The 19,962-nt window shown below is 31.8% G+C and overlaps 1 protein-coding gene across 1 annotated transcript; it reads left to right on the forward strand.

Moving 5' to 3' along the window:
• The first annotated feature begins 224 nt into the window (after positions 1-224).
• On the forward strand, positions 225-6,608 carry LOC140063667 (coenzyme Q-binding protein COQ10 homolog B, mitochondrial-like). The gene is made up of 5 exons (XM_072110117.1): positions 225-366; positions 1,863-2,027; positions 2,711-2,903; positions 3,631-3,732; positions 4,235-6,608. The coding sequence occupies exons 1-5, from the start codon at positions 278-280 to the stop codon at positions 4,394-4,396; spliced, it is 711 nt and encodes a 236-aa protein (XP_071966218.1). The 5' UTR covers positions 225-277; the 3' UTR covers positions 4,397-6,608.
• The last annotated feature ends 13,354 nt before the right edge of the window (positions 6,609-19,962 follow it).

The raw sequence follows: 19,962 nt of genomic DNA on the forward strand, positions 1-19,962 counted from the left end.
TGATGAATAGAAATAATTTTTTAGTTTTGTACCTGACCACATTACTGTGTACTTAAATTATGTTGTGGGAAATGATTAAGGAGGGTGGGACTTTGGAAGAAAAGTGATTTAATGACGTTTTAAATGACGTCACTCTTTGACCTGCATTTTTTAGAGGACATAAATTTATTGGCGGTGGTGGATGGCCTGGCGGAGGAATGACGACATTGGATGTGTGACGTCATCATACTGTAACAGAAACCGGTAGCGCAAAAAAACATCAGCGGCTGTTTTTGTTATGGCGAAAAATGTCAAAGTTCTGCAACGAATTTATCATAGTTATTATGGTAGATTACTCAAAGAGACTCAAATTATAAATCCAAGAAGGTTTGTTGTCAATTTAAATCCGAAAATAATCATAGGCTAGGTAGTTTGAAAGTTTTACCTATAGGCTAGGCCGGATTGTCAATCACGTCATAGCCAATTGACAATTTTGAAGCACTTCGATTCGGGTACAATGCCCGCGAGGGAGAAGTGAGGTGGCACTGCATAGGCCTAGCCTAGTTGGACTGATGATAGTTGAGTTGGGATTTGCAACTAAATTATTTTGTAGGAGGTCTGGACATTGAATCAGTTAATTTGTTTAATTTCAGTTATTTTTTCCCAGCCATTGACTTGGCTATATATAGGCCTATCCTAGTAAACTGTCTCTGTAGTAGTAGTAGTACGTGTAGGCCTAACTAACTAAGCCTACTACACTACTGTAGTATATACTAGATTTTATAGTATACTATAGAAAAGCCTAGGCCTATACTAATTAGATCCCTAATTACTATTATATAGGCTAGGCCTTTTCTTAGTTAGGTCTAGATTTACATTTACAGTACATACACATTGTTTATTGGATTCCCCAACGACAACGTTCAGTCAGATATGAAAATACAAATTGTAAACGACATGTGATGGATGGGTTCACATAATAATAACGCAGACTTGGCTGCATCTACGCCTAGGCGTAGATCCAAGCTAGTAGAGTCTATATCTACGCCTATTGACCCAATCGGGCCCCTCTTTCTCAGGCCTCCGGCCCTTGTAACCTAAAAAAAAAATCCTTCTAGGAAAATGATGAGAAAAGATAATCAATAAAGAAGATGGTGAGTAAAACAAAAATGTAAAAAAAAAAAATACCAAAAATGAGTTTCAAACCCTAACCTAACGCTACATCATTACATTGCAAGACCCAAGCACTAGCCATCCAGCTGACTTACAATCCACCGATATCATAACCTATTATGTAGTATTTTATCAAAAACTATAGGGGGTGCGATATCGGCGTAAATATAGAATCAGGATTGGATTTACGACTAGTCGTAGAGGCAGCCAGTTCGTAATAATAAGCTGAATGTGTTGATCTGAACATCAAGCAAGTATAGGCCCAGGCCTAACTGTACCCTAACTTACGAATAAGGGCTAAAAGTGCACACTAGACCTTACTTGGAATAAGCCATATTTATGGTAGTCCATAACTCTGACTACCATTTACCATAGTAGTTTGGAGCAATATTAAGCTTGCCGGATGCATAAATTCCGCTTCTTGTGTAAATAAGCCGCCATTAGCCACGTTATACTAAAATTTCTTAATAAATTGGTAGTCCAGTATTTTAACCACTGATACATTACAACCCCTACTATGTCTGTACCATTAGTTATTTTCCTTAAATTGAAACTGTAAAGTCCTATAGTACAGTACTCCTTTGTCTTTCATCTGTTCTTTTATTTTAATTTCTAATTCAATTACTTTTTTTCACATGACTTTCCCATGTCTTCTATTTGCCTGAGTTCCGTTGACAAAATCATGTAAAATCATCTTATAATTTTTGCAGTTTATCGGTTTCATTCTACCATCAAGCAAGAGATTCAAACCATTATGCAATACTCAATAGAATTCCGTCTGCGGGTACAGTCCTTATACCACAAAGAAGCTTCCTTACAGATTATATCCCATCACTGAACAAACGAAAAGAGTACTCGGAAAGAAGAATATTAGGGTAAGTTTCAACAGAAAAGTATATAAGTAAGAATTTATATTGAATTGGGATAAATATTAGGTAAATTTAGGTCTGCCTTGTTAGCGGAAGCATGCAGAGAATGCACTTTTGGATTCCTTTCTGCAGTTATACTTACTAGGTTTAGATCTTAACAAATTAACTAACTGTTTTATTATTAATACTGTAATTGTAGTTAATAAATGTATCTTTTATCTAGTATATGGCACATTCTTTAATACAGTATCATAGGCCATTAAACCTAACATAATACAGGCACCGTACATATGTGACACATGTGACAATGTATTTAACTGGGCATATTTACTGTATGCCATATGTGGAGATACAAATCAGAAATCGAGTATTGTATTGTACAACATCATTTTTAATTTCATTCAACTTTTTTTTTTATTTATGTGTGTTGTTGTACAGTAACTACAGTCAACTCTTCCAATATCGGACACCTTTGGGCTGGCCTATTATTTCTGGTTATCGGGAAAGTCTGGTATTCGGAATGTATCTTTAATAGTAAAAAAAGAATTTGGGAGAGTCTGCTGTACTTAGTTTAGAAAGCATTAGTTTAGATTGTTGTTATCTACTGTATCAAGACCACTCACTGCCCAATGCATGCTCTAAAAAATTTATGAATTCTAATTCAGATTTTGTTATCTTTGATTTCTTAGGTATTCTATGGAGGAAATGTATGAAGTTGTTGCAGATGTTGAAAATTACAAACATTTTGTTCCGTGGTGTACCAAGTCGGAGATTGTTGCACAAAAACCGGGACACTTTAAAGCGCAGCTGGAAGTTGGATTCCCTCCTTTATGTGAACGTTACATGTCGTTAGTTACTGTTACTAGGCCACATTTAGTAAAGGTAATTGTTTTTAAGGAGTTTTCATATAAATCCTATTTTTAACGACTGATGACATCATTATTATATTCATTTGCACGACAGCTTACCTTTGCAAACACATTGCATTAATATATTCATCTTGATTTTGATTCGATGAAAGAAAAGTTTAGAACAAAGCATATGCAAAGCATACTGTATATGAGTGGTAGTCACTGTGTTGTTCGAAGACCGTAGGGTTTCTTTGGTCGGTTTGAATTCCATGTTGCTCTCCGTGTGTTTCAAATGGTGGATTGGAATATATAAACAGCGCGCACCATTTTTCAGATGAGACATTAAGCTGTTGATCCTGTGAGCACAGTACACTCTTCAAAAAGAGTAGAGGATCGTGCTCATTAAAAAATAAGTGATGAATTATTCTTTTTATTGTTTGTATTATATAAAAATAAAACTTTAATTTGACCATTTTTTTTTTTTGTTAATTTATTATAGAATATTTAATTATTCTGCAGAAAATTAATGAAGTGTTTATGCTTTGATACCCTGCGTTTATCTACTCTTTCTTTTGACTGGATTGTATTTTCAGTAATGTACAGTAGTACTGTGTTTTTTAATTTGTTCTACGTTTACAAGGTTTAAAGTATTTAAAGTTATAAATAAAAACATACATAACATATTACATATAAAATACAGACAAATTAGAACATGCATAATTTGATAATGATGTTCTTATCATTTATTGTATTATTAGGCTGTTTGTACTAATGGTATGCTGTTTAATCATTTAATGACATCTTGGAGATTTAGTCCTGGCATTAAAGGAAAGGCGGATACTTGTACACTAGACTTTCAGGTAAATACATTACATACATTAGTGGTCACAGCTTGCTTCAACAAGATTGAATGTTTAAAGATGTATTGTCCCTCAAAAATAGACAAATTAAGATTAATTAAATCAGACTTTGAATAGATTATTTTCTAGTTTTAATAAAACTTTAGTTTAAATAAACATCTGTGGAAAAAAAAAAAAAAAATGTTTTCACTTATAATAAGATAATAAATGGTTAAATTAAACCAAAAACCATTATTTTCATGTAAATTTTGTTTAGATCCAATTTTTGGTCAAAGTGGATAACTATTATGTGTCACAGAGCAATTAAGATGTACCATAGAGATATTATAGTATCTCTATGGATGTACAGCGCCCTCATTTAGCATATTCGAATACTGCCTATAATACAATAGTGTACGTGTACTTCCCTATTTCCTTGATATCAAACTAACAATTATTTTTAGCCACTTGAATTGATTGAATACATATTAACTAAAATTCCCTTTTTCTTAATTCTTTTCAGATTTCATTTGAGTTCCGATCAGCATTACATTCAAATTTATCAACTTTATTTTTTGACGAGGTAGTGAAGAAAATGGTAAAAGCTTTTGAGAAGAGAGCTGAAAAAGTTCACGGTCCTCAAGCAATTAGCAAGTCACAAATAATACATATACACAGTTCTTGACGTTTCTGCTCAATAATTTAGGATATATTTATATAATAATTATGAATTTGAAATTGCATTAAATATATGTGCAAATAGTAGATATTTTATTAAGGGTTGTTCTGTAAAATAATTTTGCAATAAAATATTGTTATTAGTATATCTAGAATAATACTAAACAAGAGATATTACACAGAAAAACCATATGTGTATAAATGTTTTACACATAAAAGTCGAAAATCATCATGTTACTTTTGCATGTAATATCTGTTGCATACGTCCAATCGTTAGTAGACGAAACTGTTGAAACAAAAGGTTTATTGCAAATCAAGATATTTATTGATAAAAGTAAATTCTATAAAAACTATCTAAAAACGGCTCACTTCCATGGGAAAGCGAATTTAATTTCGGCCGTGCTACATAAAAAAACTTAACAAAGTGGCCATAGTGATCAGCTCCTATCACGTTAGCAGCTCAGTTTTTGTCTTGGTACAGTTTTTTTTTCATGTAAGAAATTCACTAGAGACAAAAGAGTATGCAGAGTTTTATTAGTGTAGTGTATTGTATTTAACAATTCTATATGCCACATACACTACCTCATGTATTCATTATATTTAAATCAGGCCATAGGCCTACAGATTTTGAAGAACTTTATTTGCAGTGGTGGTTGGCTGGGCGAACGTTTAAAGGCCACGCCCAAGAACCTCGTCAATCCTTAGGAAAGTGCTAATAATATTTTAATTAAGATAATTTAAAACATTATAAACTATTTAGATAATTAAAAACAAAATAATGTCTTTCTTGAATTGAAGTGGAAGAACAGTTTAAGGCAATACTGGCTAATACAAATGTTGACTGTGTATTAGAGAAAATAAAGTATGATAGAACAGCTGTTATGATTGGCTCAGCTAATCACCAATCAGATGGCACGATATTTAAAATGTTATAATATGGTGGTACAGTATCACAAATACTGCTACATTACAATATGCTCTTATTAAATATGTTAAAGTAAAATTGATCGATATTCGATTATGGTATCACGAGGATTTCCCACTCTCCTTTAGGCCTGAGACTTTAATATTGGTAGAGTTACATTTATTATGTTTTTCAAGTGTTGAAACTTGCGGGCTCTTCCGAATCTGTAAAAGTTTAAATTTAAATACTTCCAAGTGTTTTTTTTTGTTGTGGTGGAAAACAATTTGATGCGTGCCACACGTATGTATTTTTTTTGCGACTGGCGTTTTTTTCTCGTTGTTAACGAATGACAGTGGTTAAAGCTTATGTATCGATTCGATATAATATTATACACATATTGCCTGAAGTTTCGCTCTGGGATGTCAAATGTTATCATTCACCGATATAAAAGACGATATTTGTTATATTATTATAACCAAATATCTGTAGGACTGTTTTTAATTTATAGTATAGCTATACCATAATAACTTATTATTAAGCCTATTCTTACTGTATATATAATATCATTTTAATATATCATTATTATTCCATGATTATTTATGAAATAGTAATTGAAATAAAGTGATAATTTTTCCTAATAAATGTATTTCTCTACTAAACTCTTTCAAATTATTCCAATTATACATTTAGTTTAGTTATTTTGACCTTATTTTCTGGTAATTCTGTTTTTATAGCAGGATGTTTTCCTTTTTTATTAGCCTATTTTGATCATATTTGTTCCTGCTGATACTATTCAATAGTAACCAATACAAAAAATGAAATTGTTAGTAATGAATTATTACTTTACTGGTTTATATACAAAACACATAACAATAGTCAAAATGCACAGTAGGGCCTTCATATACAGAGAAATAATTGATAGGCCGGGGAGATATTTTACATTTTGTTGGTGATAGTTACGGTATGTCATTACTACCGTCATGTTTCTGTATTGTGTTCAGGGGATAGCTGGGCATCAACAATCGTGACGTCATCTTTTTTCCTCAGCTCTATCCACTAAGTCCTATAGTTTCATCAAATACGTTGGTTTGTAGAGTATAACAGATTAAGATCATTATAGCTCCATGATTATCAGTACTGTATTTGATTTAACCATTTGTTCCTTGCCATCTTCCTTAAAGCTTGGTTCCCACTAGCGACGCAACGTAAGAAAATGCCAATAATTGTGTTTGACCCCGCCTGCGTGATATCAAACCTGCGATGTTTTCAGCACTGGTGCATCGTCGGTTCCCACTTGCGCAATAACAATTACGTTGTAGGATGAATTATTTATTTCTAAATAGTTCCTCCTCCTACTAATATTAATGAAGAGAAACAACTTATTTGTTACAAAAAGTTCAATAGGCCTACCGATATAAATCGTCTTGTAATTCGAGGAAGAAATATTATTTGTTGTTATTATTAGATAATACAGCATCTATTCTACTGTGTGCATGTGTTTTATTTATATGACGTAAACGTTTATGTTCTTAAAAATCGTCAGCGTGTATAAAAAACGTAGTATCTCCTTTAGGGACTATTACATTTAATAAATATATAAATATTGACTTAAATAAGTGACATTTTGCTCTTCCCTCGTGTTACCAAAAATACTGCACCAAGTGCGGGCACGTGAGGAACACGCCCAGTATTTCAGAATTGTTTAATTATCGTCTTGTAATTTGAAAACAAGGAAACATTTAATTGTAATTATAATTAGAAAATTTACGCCCACTATTTCGCAATTTGTTTTTGTGGTTTGAATTTCAAGGAAGTAATTTATGGAAAATATTGAAAAACGAAACAATTTATTAACTAAAATTAGTAACAATAGATATTGTAATTCGAGAAAATGGAATAGCTTGATCGATTATGAGTATTAAACCATTTTCTAATTCGTATTACTTATAACAATTATGATTAGAAAAAAATAATAAAACACATTTTTGCAGAATATTTTTATTAACTTCCTTTTTTAGAAAAAAGCAAGTTTCCATAAACAACGATGAATAAGAAGAATATTTTTTACAAGGACGTGTCAGTTTGATCTCCTTTGCGCGTGCGTATAATCCAGACCATAATGGTTCCTTCGAGGAAGAGGCGCAATCCAATCGAGCCAATAGAGAATTAAAATTAACCTGTGAGTTTTTTTTATAGTTAGCTATTTAGTCGAAAAAATACATTTTACGGAATTGTTATATTATATACAATTTTATATTATATAGAATTAGGATATTTTAAAACATGTATTATATTTAAAGAATTTAACTAGCGCTGGTTTAGTTTATTAATTATGTACATTTAATTTTATAGCCATATTATAGAAGTAATGTCAGAAGAAGTACCAATATGATAATATGAAAACATGAATCTGGTTTTTCTTAAAAATTATAGGCTAGGCCTATACTTTGGTACTTGTTATTAACATGAGCAAAATTCCAATATTTGTACATTGTTTTCCTTAAGTTCTTTTTAAAAATGTAGTTATTTTCAATCTTAATAAGCATTTAACTTAGCATATTTCAAACCAGCTATTGTTGTTAATAATAATAACAAGAATAACAATGGATGGTCTAACAAAGCTTTTCAGAAACGATTGATTGATTTCAGTAAATAATCATTGATGCTAAATGTAGGTCAATAAACAAAAGTGGACAAATAATAATCTATAATAAACGTATTAACATTAATTTGTTTATGTTTCTTAATTGTAATATATTATAATACTTAGACATACTTTACTTCATTTTAATGAAAAATTAAATTAAGTTACTTTATAAAATTATTTTTATTTATTTTTATTTATTTTTATTTTATTTAATTTTCAGGCAAACATACATGACAACACAGCGGTGCAGCACCCTGAGGATTGCCATGAGTGCAAAGCACTATCGAGATGGCTCTCCATATACTGCACTAGAACATATAAGACAAACATATACACAAGATGCTCTACATAGACAAAGACTTATTATTAAGCATGGAGAAAAATAGAAATTGTATATGCCTAGGCGTTAAGATAAAAAAATATTTTCAAATAGGCATAGGCCTATTGTATTAAAGATGTATTTTCCCCCAACATATTAGGCCTACACATGACAAAATAAAGATGAATAACTTTGAATAGACCATTTCGTAGTTTTAGAAAAAAAAAGGTGCCAAAACAAGACAAAGTAAATATTTAAGAAAAAGTAAATATTTTACGACGCTAATACTAATAGTATGTTACATTAAAATAACCTATTCAACGTTCAACAATATTTTAAAATTGTAAAATACATTCTGTACGGCAGCTTTAAAATACTTACATTATTTCAAAATATTACTTGCGAAACTCTCTATTATTAGTATGTGTACAGTTGCAATATCTGTTGCTTTTGTTTATTTTATCTATCGTTGTCTTATTCTATAATTTCTAAGTATTCGACATTACTGTCATTGTTATCGGTACTGGTGATTGTTGTGCTGTATACATGGGTTGTTTTCGCGGGCTGTAAGTGGTTTTGTACCGCGTGTCCATCCAGTGGTTTGAAGGTTGTCGGAGATTCACTGTTGACATTCAATCTATAGCAATAACCTTTATTTGTAAACAACTGTTCGGTTTTACTTGTGCTGTTTAAAGTTTGTGAGGGTGGCATATTTGCGTTTTCAGCTCTCACTATCTGCCCGCTTGTTGAAGGTATGTTTTCATCTGCAGGTTGTTTAGCTTTTGTATTTCTCTTTTTAGGTATTGGCGGTTTATTTTTTACTTTTGTAGCTTTCGCTGTAAGTTTCGCTTCTCGAGCTCTTGAATGTTTCTCATTGTTTCCTATGTCATGATAGACGTTTTCTTCTGGTCGTTCTACTGCAATCTGTACAAGTTTAGCTTCATTGTCGTGTTCGTTTGTTTGATCTTGCTGGCTTCTTGAGGTTTCAACATTACTGTCTTGCCTGCTACTTCGAACTTGTACTACATTGTTAGACTGTTTACCGTGTTTTCTTATAAGTAAGTGAATCAATACAAGTACAATGATTAACAATATTCCAGATGTAGATACAAAAATTATAATGATTAAATCTTTTTTCGTTATATATTTATTGTACTTCCCTTCGTTAGTAGTTTCAGAAGTACAGATTGTGCAAAGAGATGCTTGTGTGGGTGCTTCTTCAATTTCTCCGTTGACATATATTTCATCAAAGCTGCGTTGACCAACAGAACTCACCAGGCATTTGATGGTGTAATTACAGGCTGCTATATTGGAGAAACATATTTCATTGTCATCATTGTAACTCTTTATCTCAGTCATGTCATGACTATCTACTGTCCAGTTATATAACTTATCACTTATAACTCCACCAGTAGCTACACATTTAAAGCAATGCTCACCAAAACGATGCTGCATTGTCTTGATTCTCACTGTTAATCGTGGATGAACATTTAGTATTTTTGTATAGCACCAATTCATAATACCGGCTTTCTGATCTTCTCTTGAAAGACAATAAAAGAATAGACCTTCTCCCCATTGGTAACCGTTGAAAATTTGATTAAAACGCACAGTCTCTCCGTTAGCATCTAAATCGTAAGTCTGTGTAGTACTATTTTTTCCTTGGATCCATCCAGTTTTTATTTTCGAAATTTGTGTTTTTGATAATAAACGTTTCACTGTGCATGTAATGGTTACTTCTTCCCCTTCTATGATATAATTTACTAAATCTTCACACGCAATTCTCCAACCGAAATATATTATATCATTCTGCTTAACGCTGCCTGAAGGAATCACAAAGTATTGATTGTTGATGTCTTGGCAGGTGTATATTCCATCTTCTTCTTCTTCTTGAGTAAGCCTATCGTAAGAAATGAATAGTTCACATTTGACTTTTATCAGATTTGGTGCAGAATGTTTTGCAAAATCAGTACAGTTATGAGTAAATGTATAATCAGATTTATATGAAACTGTATACTCCTTACTTAACGGTACAATGTTAAGAGGTTGTGACCAGCTTTTCATTGAATAATAATACACTTCAAAATCAACATTGTTTTCTTCAGCCCGACAATCTTTGACAATCATTAAGAAAAATATTACGATGAGATACAACATTATTTTCGTCATAGTTCTTCATAAGATAAAGTAATTCTTCAAATGTTTTATTGAGAGAATTAAAAACGTGTTGCTGCTAAGAATGATTGAATAACATTAACGGTTAGATCGAGAAGAAGGAAGTAAAAACAAAATCCATTTTTTAGATAACATTCTGATTTCAAATTATGTTCTGTAGGCCAATCTCATTAAGGAAAAAATCCAGTGACAAATTTCCTGGATTTTCTCTCGAATAGGCGTTTCCGATCGAATAAATCTGATATTTACCATAGGCTACGTGGTATTTCCTAATAATGATTTTCATTTGTGTTTTCTTTTGTTGATACGGATATTGTACGTTTATAATAAAATAAGTTTATTTTCCATATGGACTGCGAAATGCTACTTAGAAAACTTATAATTCCTTTATGGGCGTTATTAATGTTTTCCAATTTTAAAAAGTTAAGTTGGTTTCTTCATCATTATTATCTTTCTCTTCTTTCTATTTTTTCATTCAATTGATCAATAATTGTCTTTTTTTTTTATAGCGCTTAACCAAAATAAATTTTCTCTAAATCGCTACGACCACAAGGCTCGAAACAAGGTGGAAATTACGTCATTTCATATGCTATGCGAAAGAGATGGGTTTTCAGCCAATTGTTTGAAGATGTCAATAGAATTGGCATTCTTGATTGATTGTGGAAGAGTATTCTATAGGATGGAGCTACGCAAGAGAATGACTGGTCAGCAAAAGTATATCTGCGTGTTCTTGGTTGAAATAGTCGAGGCGAAGTGGTGGATGAATGACGAATATAAGTTTTCCTCAACAAAAGTAAATAAGACATTAACAATTAAGTAAAAAATATACAGTAAATATGTTTAATTTAAATTCATGTAAAAACTACAAATATATAAATATATATTTATATAAAAAGGTAAAACAGCAAAATTCATGAAATATAGATCAGTAATCATTAAAAAATATAATTTACAAAGATAGTTTCAAAAATACGCTGCATTAGATCGATTATTGTTAACATATATCATTATACTCGAAAATGCATTGTGAGACAAATGATAATTGGTATCGTGTAGTTCTTATTCTAAGTCTACATCCAGTTCGATTAATAAGCATGAAAGACAAAGTCGAAAATTAGTTCTTTAGTTTTCGTAAAGTTGAATTCTAAAAGATTAACTCTACACCATTTTGCAAACCGGTTAACTTCATCAACTTTTGGCTCTTCACATAAATAGTCACTGGTATAGAGTGTGAATAAAAGTCGTTAAAGTACACAGTCTATTCCCACCCATCTCACTAAATTAATATCAGTATTCATTTTCCATTAAAATTCGGCTTATTGATATTAATTAATTAATAACAACAACAAATTAATGTTGTTTTTATCGGTGTTTTGTAGTATTGTGTAGTGGTTAAGGGGGATACATCAATTACCTAGTAAAATCTCTTATCATAATTTACCGGTATAACAAATGTTAAAATAAAGAAGGATTACAAAAAAATTTCGGTTTCAGTTTCGTAGTCTACACAATCTAAACTGATACAATCAATCAAATTCGACAAAAAGTATTTTAAATGACTGTACTGTTATAAAAATTATTACCATATAAGTACAAAAAATATTCTTAATTTTTAGTTATTTTTCCTAGAAAGGATATTATTTTACAAACTTCCTTATGTAACAAGTATTAAGTCTAATGCTTTGTCGGGGTGTGGTTGACTATTTGTTTTCCATACTATTCAGTTTTTCATCGTCTATATCCCATTCGGCGACGAAGTTTTCAGTGTTTCGAAATTCGTATTTCAACGAATATATATTTTGTTTGTGAAAAAAACAATTTCACAACCAATATAAAATGTATCCCACATTCGTAATCAACCATGCGAAATAAAATAAAAAGCTCAGCTTTTATTCTTGTAATGGACAATGATACAAAGATAACGAATATTTATGTTGGGTTCGCACAGCAGACATTAAATTGTTCTTATGGAAAACAATTGCTTTAATAAAAATTGTGCTTCACCTCAATTATCACTTTAAAAACAATGTACTTCATTATCATTTTGTAGATTTATACTTTTTAAACCTTAGACTGCCCAACTTAACATTTGTCGGACGTAACAATTTTTTTATAATCTATAAGTAGACTTAAAAATCTGTTGTGGTTAACCATCGCCTTTTTTCACTCAATATTTCATAAATAATAATTGCAGAATGTATGTACATACCGTATCCTACCCTTTTCGTTGATTTATGCTTTTTATCCTCTTTATAATATTATTTATAGTTTTAACTGTATAAATAGTATTATACTTGGACTATAAATATCATCTACCCATTACTAATATACATATTTTGTTAAATCGTATTCATATAATTATATTGTTTTGTGTTTAGCATAAGCAGTATAACATACATTCTGTTAATTCAATTATTACAAAACTTGTTTTACTTTCCATTTTTTTTGTTAAACCATCTATTTACTAAACATGATTTAAACTTATTGTTATAAAATGCATAATATATTTATAAATTATTTTTCTTAGCACTGAAGAAAAAGTGTGATGTTCCAAAATATGGTAGTGATATGCCCAAATATGGTAGTGATATGACATTATCGTGTCTATATATGGGCACATCACATTTTTTCACATAACGTTTGATAGGTAGACAAAGCTTAACTGTACTATGTCTCCAACACAAAATAATGAGGTGCTTCAGTGTCATTGCTGTCACCTTCTAATCTATTCGCATTAATTATTGGATTTGTTCTTAACTTGTTATCATCCGTATTGTCTGTTTTAACATAGACATTCTCATCATTCCTATCTGTATTGCCAATTGTATAGTAAGCATCTTCTTCAGCAGCGGTCTGTGGAACATTAGACACATTCATATGGGTGTTTCTCTGATTACTTGCAGTAGGCCTTGGATTCTTGCCGGACTTTCTCTTAAGTAGATATAAGAAAATAAAAACCACTATCAACATACAGAATGTTGATGCTGCCAGTAACTCTTTGTAATGATCTTCTTCAGTTGGACATTTATACATATCGGTACTTGCTTGTGTTGGCACAGTATATGTACACCCATCGTTGCTATCTACAACATCAACCTTAGTTGGTTTATCATCATTGACGATGAACTCTATTTCATCAGAGCTATATTGATAATAAGCACTCACCAGACATTTGACGACGTAATTACCAGCTGTTAAATTGTTGAAACACATTGTGTTACCATGATCACTATCATTCTCGGTCACTTCCTGACTATTTAATGTCCAATTATAAATGTTTTCTTTACCAACTCCAGATGTAGCCACACATCTAAAACAGTGATCACCAATATTTAGATGCATTGTTTTGACTGCCACCATTAATTGAGGGTGAACCTTAAGAATTAACATATAACAGCCTGTGGTACTGTATGTAATGCAATAGAAAAAAATGCCTTCCCCAGAGCTGTAACCTTTAAATGTTTGGTTGAAACTTACTACCTCTGTGTCAGAATTCAAATCATATGATTGCGTAATGTTATATTTTCTTTGTATCCATCCTACCGTTATTTTATAATTGATGTTCTGTGTTTGATATACGTTTCACCTTGCACGCAATCGTTACTTCTTCTCCTTCAATGATGTAATCCACCATATCTTCACATGCAATTTGGTAAATGAATTCTTCTACCGTATCCCGATAGACTCTATCCGAAGGAATCGAGAAGTATTTACTATCATCATATTGGCATGTGTATATTCCTATTTGTTGTTGTGTATTAAAAGATATGAAAAGTTTGCATTTTACTATTAACGTCTGTGATACAGTATATCCTACTTTGTTGCCTATCTCAAGCTTAATATACTCCTTACTTGACGGTATGATATCAATAGGTTGTGACCAATGTCTACTAGTGGAATAGTAATAGTGAAAACTGACAACCTTTTCTTCTGCCCCACCATCTCTGAAAATCATCAATAAACTGATCAAAAGAAGACAATTATTAAGAAACGGTATCATTTTCCTTAATTGAATCAGTAATGCTCCAAATAATAAGCGAATTTGTATAAGTGTTGTTAAAATAAAGATGAATGTTTTATTATTCGCTACACGGAAGTAAAACAATTATTTGCGTTTTAAATTTAAACAACAACAAAAGTATTGTTTCCAACCTGTTACGTGACATAGTCACGTGCTTAGGACCTTATCGTCTGTTTAAAAACAGTTCATTTTCTGTCGAATGAAGTATATGATAGCGTTTGTTATCTTAGTAAGTTCTATAAAGTGTTCTAGATACTAAACAATAAGTAATTTTCCTTGCTAAGTAGTAGAGAACATTTTTAAGATAGACTTTTTACAAACCTCTCTCAACCTTCCAAAGCTTTATATGATTATAATTAATTATAATTGTTATTAGTTAATTTGCAAGCCAAGATAATGATGTAAACTTTTAGGCTGTAAACAGAATTCTCGTTTTGAGTTTTCCATAGATTGTGAAAGTCATTATAAAATAACTTTTCATCTGATGATATCAAACCAAAGCCCCTGGGAATCAAATTTGTTTTAGTTTAGTGAAGTATTCTCAAACGTAATGAAGCAAAACAACCAATTGCATTGTCGTTCGTTAGCTTTTGATTTATGACAACATTAGGCAACTAATTGTTTCCCATTGTTTTGAGTAAGCTTATAATTAAACAATATGCTTTGTTGTTAAGAATGAGAACAGGAACTACAGTAAATAACTAAATATTAACGTATTAATTTGTTGAAATCTTTTTAACTTGTTCGTGGTGATTCTATTCATTAGAATATTATTAATGTAAGTTATTACCTTCCACAGAAAATGAATTCTTTGTTTTTGTTTTTAGCACGTTCAAATACAGTATCACACAAATCTCTAAAATGATCAGTTACATCTTGATATTACAGACGATTGTTATAAACAGCAGTAAATTAAACTGTGTTTATATTTGTTCATCATATCTAAGAAAAAAGATTTTTTTAATTCGAAAATCAATTTAGTAATAGTCGTACAATCAAAACTGATAGACTTATTATTAGGCCTATCAACAACATACAAGCTTCTAAAAGAAAACTGTTAAAATAACTATCAATACTATTAACTTAACTATTCACAAATATTCTTTATTTTTTCTAAGTTTGGTTCTTTTTCCTAGAAAATATTATTTGATAAGTTTCCTTATACTCGTTAAAACAATAAAGAAACAATTATTATGTGGTTTTGTCAGGGTGTGGTTGCGGAATCAAGGAAATAAAACAAGTTATTAACGTTTTAAGATGAAATAGCAACAACATTGATTTCCAGACTGTTCTGTGTCATAGTTGTGTGCTTATGACATCATTTTCTATTTAGAAAAAAATAACAATTTACAATTCATAATATTATAATAAAAAAACACATTTATTTTTATACGAACCTTATTTCTAAACTTGGTCTGTTGATTTTATCTTCTTATTACAAAGTGTAGTGTGACATGAAATGGTTATGATGAAAACAATGGTAGGCCTACAGTTTATCGGAACCCTAACAAAATAAACTATTTCATAGAATAGTATTTGTGTTTTTACTTTCAGCAAGACAGTAGGATATGTAAAGACAAACTTTACAAAATGTCGCGAATCGATTTTGAACAGGATCAGTGTCGTTCTGTTTAAACTTAAACAAGGCCATATACATGGCTGCAGTCGCGTGGTCAAGTTAGTGTTTACCGACCGACCAACCAACCAACCGACCGACCGACCTACCGACAAAAATCTGCTGAACATGTTTAAGATTGTTGAAAATGTTTAAAAACATTTATATTTGTTAATTTACACGTGCATAGCCTGTCACTTTTGACGTGCTCGTATAACGTAATTTCGAGTTGGAAAGTGAATCAAATATGATGACATTATTAAAGAAAGGTTTTAAAACAGAAATCCTGTAAAAAGAGTGCGTATTAATGTTTAACGTGCAGTGCGCGTGCAAAAATTTGCGCACTCATTGCAATTTCTAAACGCTTACAAATGCCTGAAACGTACTCTAATTTCATCGAAATTAAATTTGACAATTTTGAAAATTTTAAGCGCGCGTACGCATGCGTTATATGCGCTACGCACGTTATTGTATTGCCATAAGATGAAATATTACCTGAAATTTATGAGTACCAAATTTTATTTAATTGTGATTCATGCTTGTGAAAATATGATTACAAACGTGATTTCGTTAAATGGTGCGTAGACCGCGTCATTTTTGATTGCGCACCGTGAAAAACATCGAGTCCTGGCCATAAGGAATATACTCTGAAAAATTGAATTAGCTAGATGAAACTGATATCAAGACAATGCCATATACATATATATGACTTATACTACATATAAAATTAACTTTTTGTGTGTGTTTTTGTAAATTGTATTTTATATTTTTGTATTTTGCCAGTTTTCAAATCACATTTCTGTTTTTTAAATGGACAATAAAGTATATAATATGACTATGACTATGACTATGACTATAAGTTAGTGTTTACCGACCGACCGACATAGTGAGCTGTAGAGTCGCGTTGCACGCGATTAAAAATCTAGTATATTTAGTTATGGTATACACACGTATTTATTTCAATTTGATGCTTAGTGAAATAGTTATAATAATAATGTTTAATAATTACATACACAATTAAAAGGTAAAAGTAAATATGACAAAAAAAATCGCACACTTATATAATATTACTTTAAACAATAGACAGTAGTATGCAGCAATGTACATAAAGTTATAATAAATCAGTTGTTTAGCTATTCAAATTTATGTGTTTATTTTATTCAATTGTTTATAATTATTCAGCATATTTTTACAGCGTCAGATCTTTTAAAGCAGTTGGATCTTTGTCCTTTACATTATATATTCAAATATGTATGGCTGTGTTTAAAATGAATAAGAATCTCTTATTCTATTATTTCTAAGTATTTTTGAACATTTCTCGTCATTTTGGATATCATAATACAGTTTTTCTTCTGGTCTTTCTACTTTCATATCTTTGATCGGTGAATTGTGTAAACCCTCTTTGATGGTGTCTTCAGTTTCTGTTTGTTGGCTTCTTGAGGTTTTAACAATACTATCATTTCTGCTGCTTTGGGCTTGTTTTACATTGTTTGGCTGTTTCTCGTGTTTTCGTATGTAAAGCAATACAAGTACAACAATTATTAATATTCCAGATGATTTCAAACCCTATGTGACTCCAACCCTGAGAATTGTTATTTTAAATTTCAAATTTGTTTAGAAGTTTAATGTAGCTCAAGTTTGGCAAATATTCTCAAACGTGATGAATCAAAAAACAACCAATCGTCTTTCGTTTGTACATTTTAATTAGCGATGAGCTAAGACCTATAGTTACGTCCTGTAAATTCATTGTGCGCATGCGGAGATATCGGGATTGCGCGTCCTCACTCTCGATTCATAGAAAGAGTTGTGGTGATCTGTTGAACCCACAAATGTGAAAACGCCCACAAATGTGAAAACAACCACAAATGTGAAAACGCATCACCCACAAATGTGAAAACAACCACAAATGTGAAAACGCATCACCCACAAATGTGAAAACAACCACAAATGTGAAAACGCATCAACCACAAATGTGAAAACAGCGCCCACAAATGTGAAAACGATCATCGCCCACAAATGTGATAACGCCCACAAATGTAAAGAAAAGAGAGACTTTTTCGCCCACAAATGTAAAAAAAATCAGATCAAATTTAATGCTAGATTCAGACAAACATTATATCATGATTGTATTGAGTTGTTTGTTCACGATACGTCTGTAAGGGTCGTCGTTAACACGTTGGATTATTATCATTTGCTGCTCATGCGCGCGATATTTGCACGTTAACTCGTTTGTTTAATGAACGTAATAGTTCAAGAAAATATTTGTTATTTGCTGCGCGCGTGCACCATACTTCAAGGTCAAGGCCATGTTATATCATTGTTGCTTCTAGTGTGTGGTTGTTGGCTTACTATTATGTACGTATAGTTATAAGTCGATGTTCGTTATTTTTTTTGCGCGCTCACACGATACAACAAGGTCAAGGTTAAATTGCTACTTGTATGTAGTGTGTGGTTATTAACTCGTTGGCTTTCTGTTATGAACGTATAGTTTCAAGTCGATGCTCGATTCGATGTTTTTGGGCGCGTACACGATACCACAAGGTCAAAGTCATATATACTATTGCTACTTGTAAGTGTTAACTCGTTGGCTTATTGTTATGTACGTATAATTCCAAGTCGATGGTCGATTCGATGTTTTTTGTGCGCGTGCACGATACTACAAGGTCATATATCATTGCTGCTTGAAGTGCAGTTGGGTTTACTATATTAGTATTATGTACGTATTATAGCTCCAAGTCGATGCTCGGTGTACACGATACTACAAGATCAATGCTATACTCGTCGTTCAGTTATTGACCTTGTAGTATCGTGCAGTTATTGACCTTGTAGTATCGTGCACGCCCGCAAAACATCAAACTTCGACTTGAAACTATACGTTAACAACCACACACCACAAGTAGCAATGGTATACAAGTCATGACCTTTGTAGTATCGTGCACGCGAACAAAAAACATCGAATCGAACATCGACTTGGAACTACACGAACATAACAATAAGCCAACGAATTAACTCCACAAGTAGCAATAGTATATTATGAACTTGACCTTGTGGTATCGTGTACGCGCACAAAAACATCGAAGCGAGCATCGACTTGAACTATACGTACATAACAGTATTAAGCCAACGAGTTAATAACCACACACTACATACAAGTAGCAATTTAACCTTGACCTTTTAGTATCGTGTGCACGCGCAAAAAAACATCGAACATCGACTTATAACTATACGTCCTATACGCGCGCAGCAAATAACAAATATTGTCTTGAACTATTACGTTCATTAAACAAACGAGTTAACGTGCAAATATCGCGCGCATGAGCAGCAAATTATAATAATCCAACGCGTTAACCACGACCCTAACAGACGCATCGTGAACAAACAATTATTGAAACAACTCAATACAATCATGATATAATGTAGTACCTCGATCAAAATTGTTTGAGTCTAGCATTAAATTTGATCTGATTTTTTTTTTACATTTGTGGCCGAAAAATTCTCATTTTTTTTACATTTGTGGGCGTTATCACATTTGTGGGCGATGATCGTTTTCACATTTGTGGGCGCTGTTTATTACATTTGTGGTTGATGCGTTTTCACATTTGTGGTTGTTTTCACATTTGTGGGTGATGCGTTTTCACATTTGTGGTTGTTTTCACATTTGTGGGTGATGCGTTTTCACATTTGTGGTTGTTTTCACATTTGTGGGCGTTTTTACATTTGTGGGTTCAACATGATCTCTGTGTCAAGAGAATGGCCAAAAACACAATATGATAGTTGTTGCAAATAGAAACCTCCCTCTCAGATTAGGTTTTATTACAATTCATAATTTAACAAATTAAACTAATTATAGGCCTAGTTATTTTTAGTCGCGTGGAAGCGACTCTATAGTTCACTA

Source organism: Antedon mediterranea, chromosome 1 (assembly GCF_964355755.1).
Source record: "Antedon mediterranea chromosome 1, ecAntMedi1.1, whole genome shotgun sequence".
NCBI classification, from domain to species: domain Eukaryota; kingdom Metazoa; phylum Echinodermata; class Crinoidea; order Comatulida; family Antedonidae; genus Antedon; species Antedon mediterranea.

Excerpts from the sequence above, each read along its gene's own strand:
- LOC140063667 (XM_072110117.1), top strand. The coding sequence starts at position 278 with ATGGCGAAAAATGTCAAAGTTCTGCAACGAATTTATCATAGTTATTAT. Across the intron at positions 367-1,862 it reads CAAATTATAAATCCAAGAAG|TTTATCGGTTTCATTCTACC; the intron begins GTTTGTTGTCAA and ends TAATTTTTGCAG. Across the intron at positions 2,904-3,630 it reads CTAGGCCACATTTAGTAAAG|GCTGTTTGTACTAATGGTAT; the intron begins GTAATTGTTTTT and ends TTGTATTATTAG.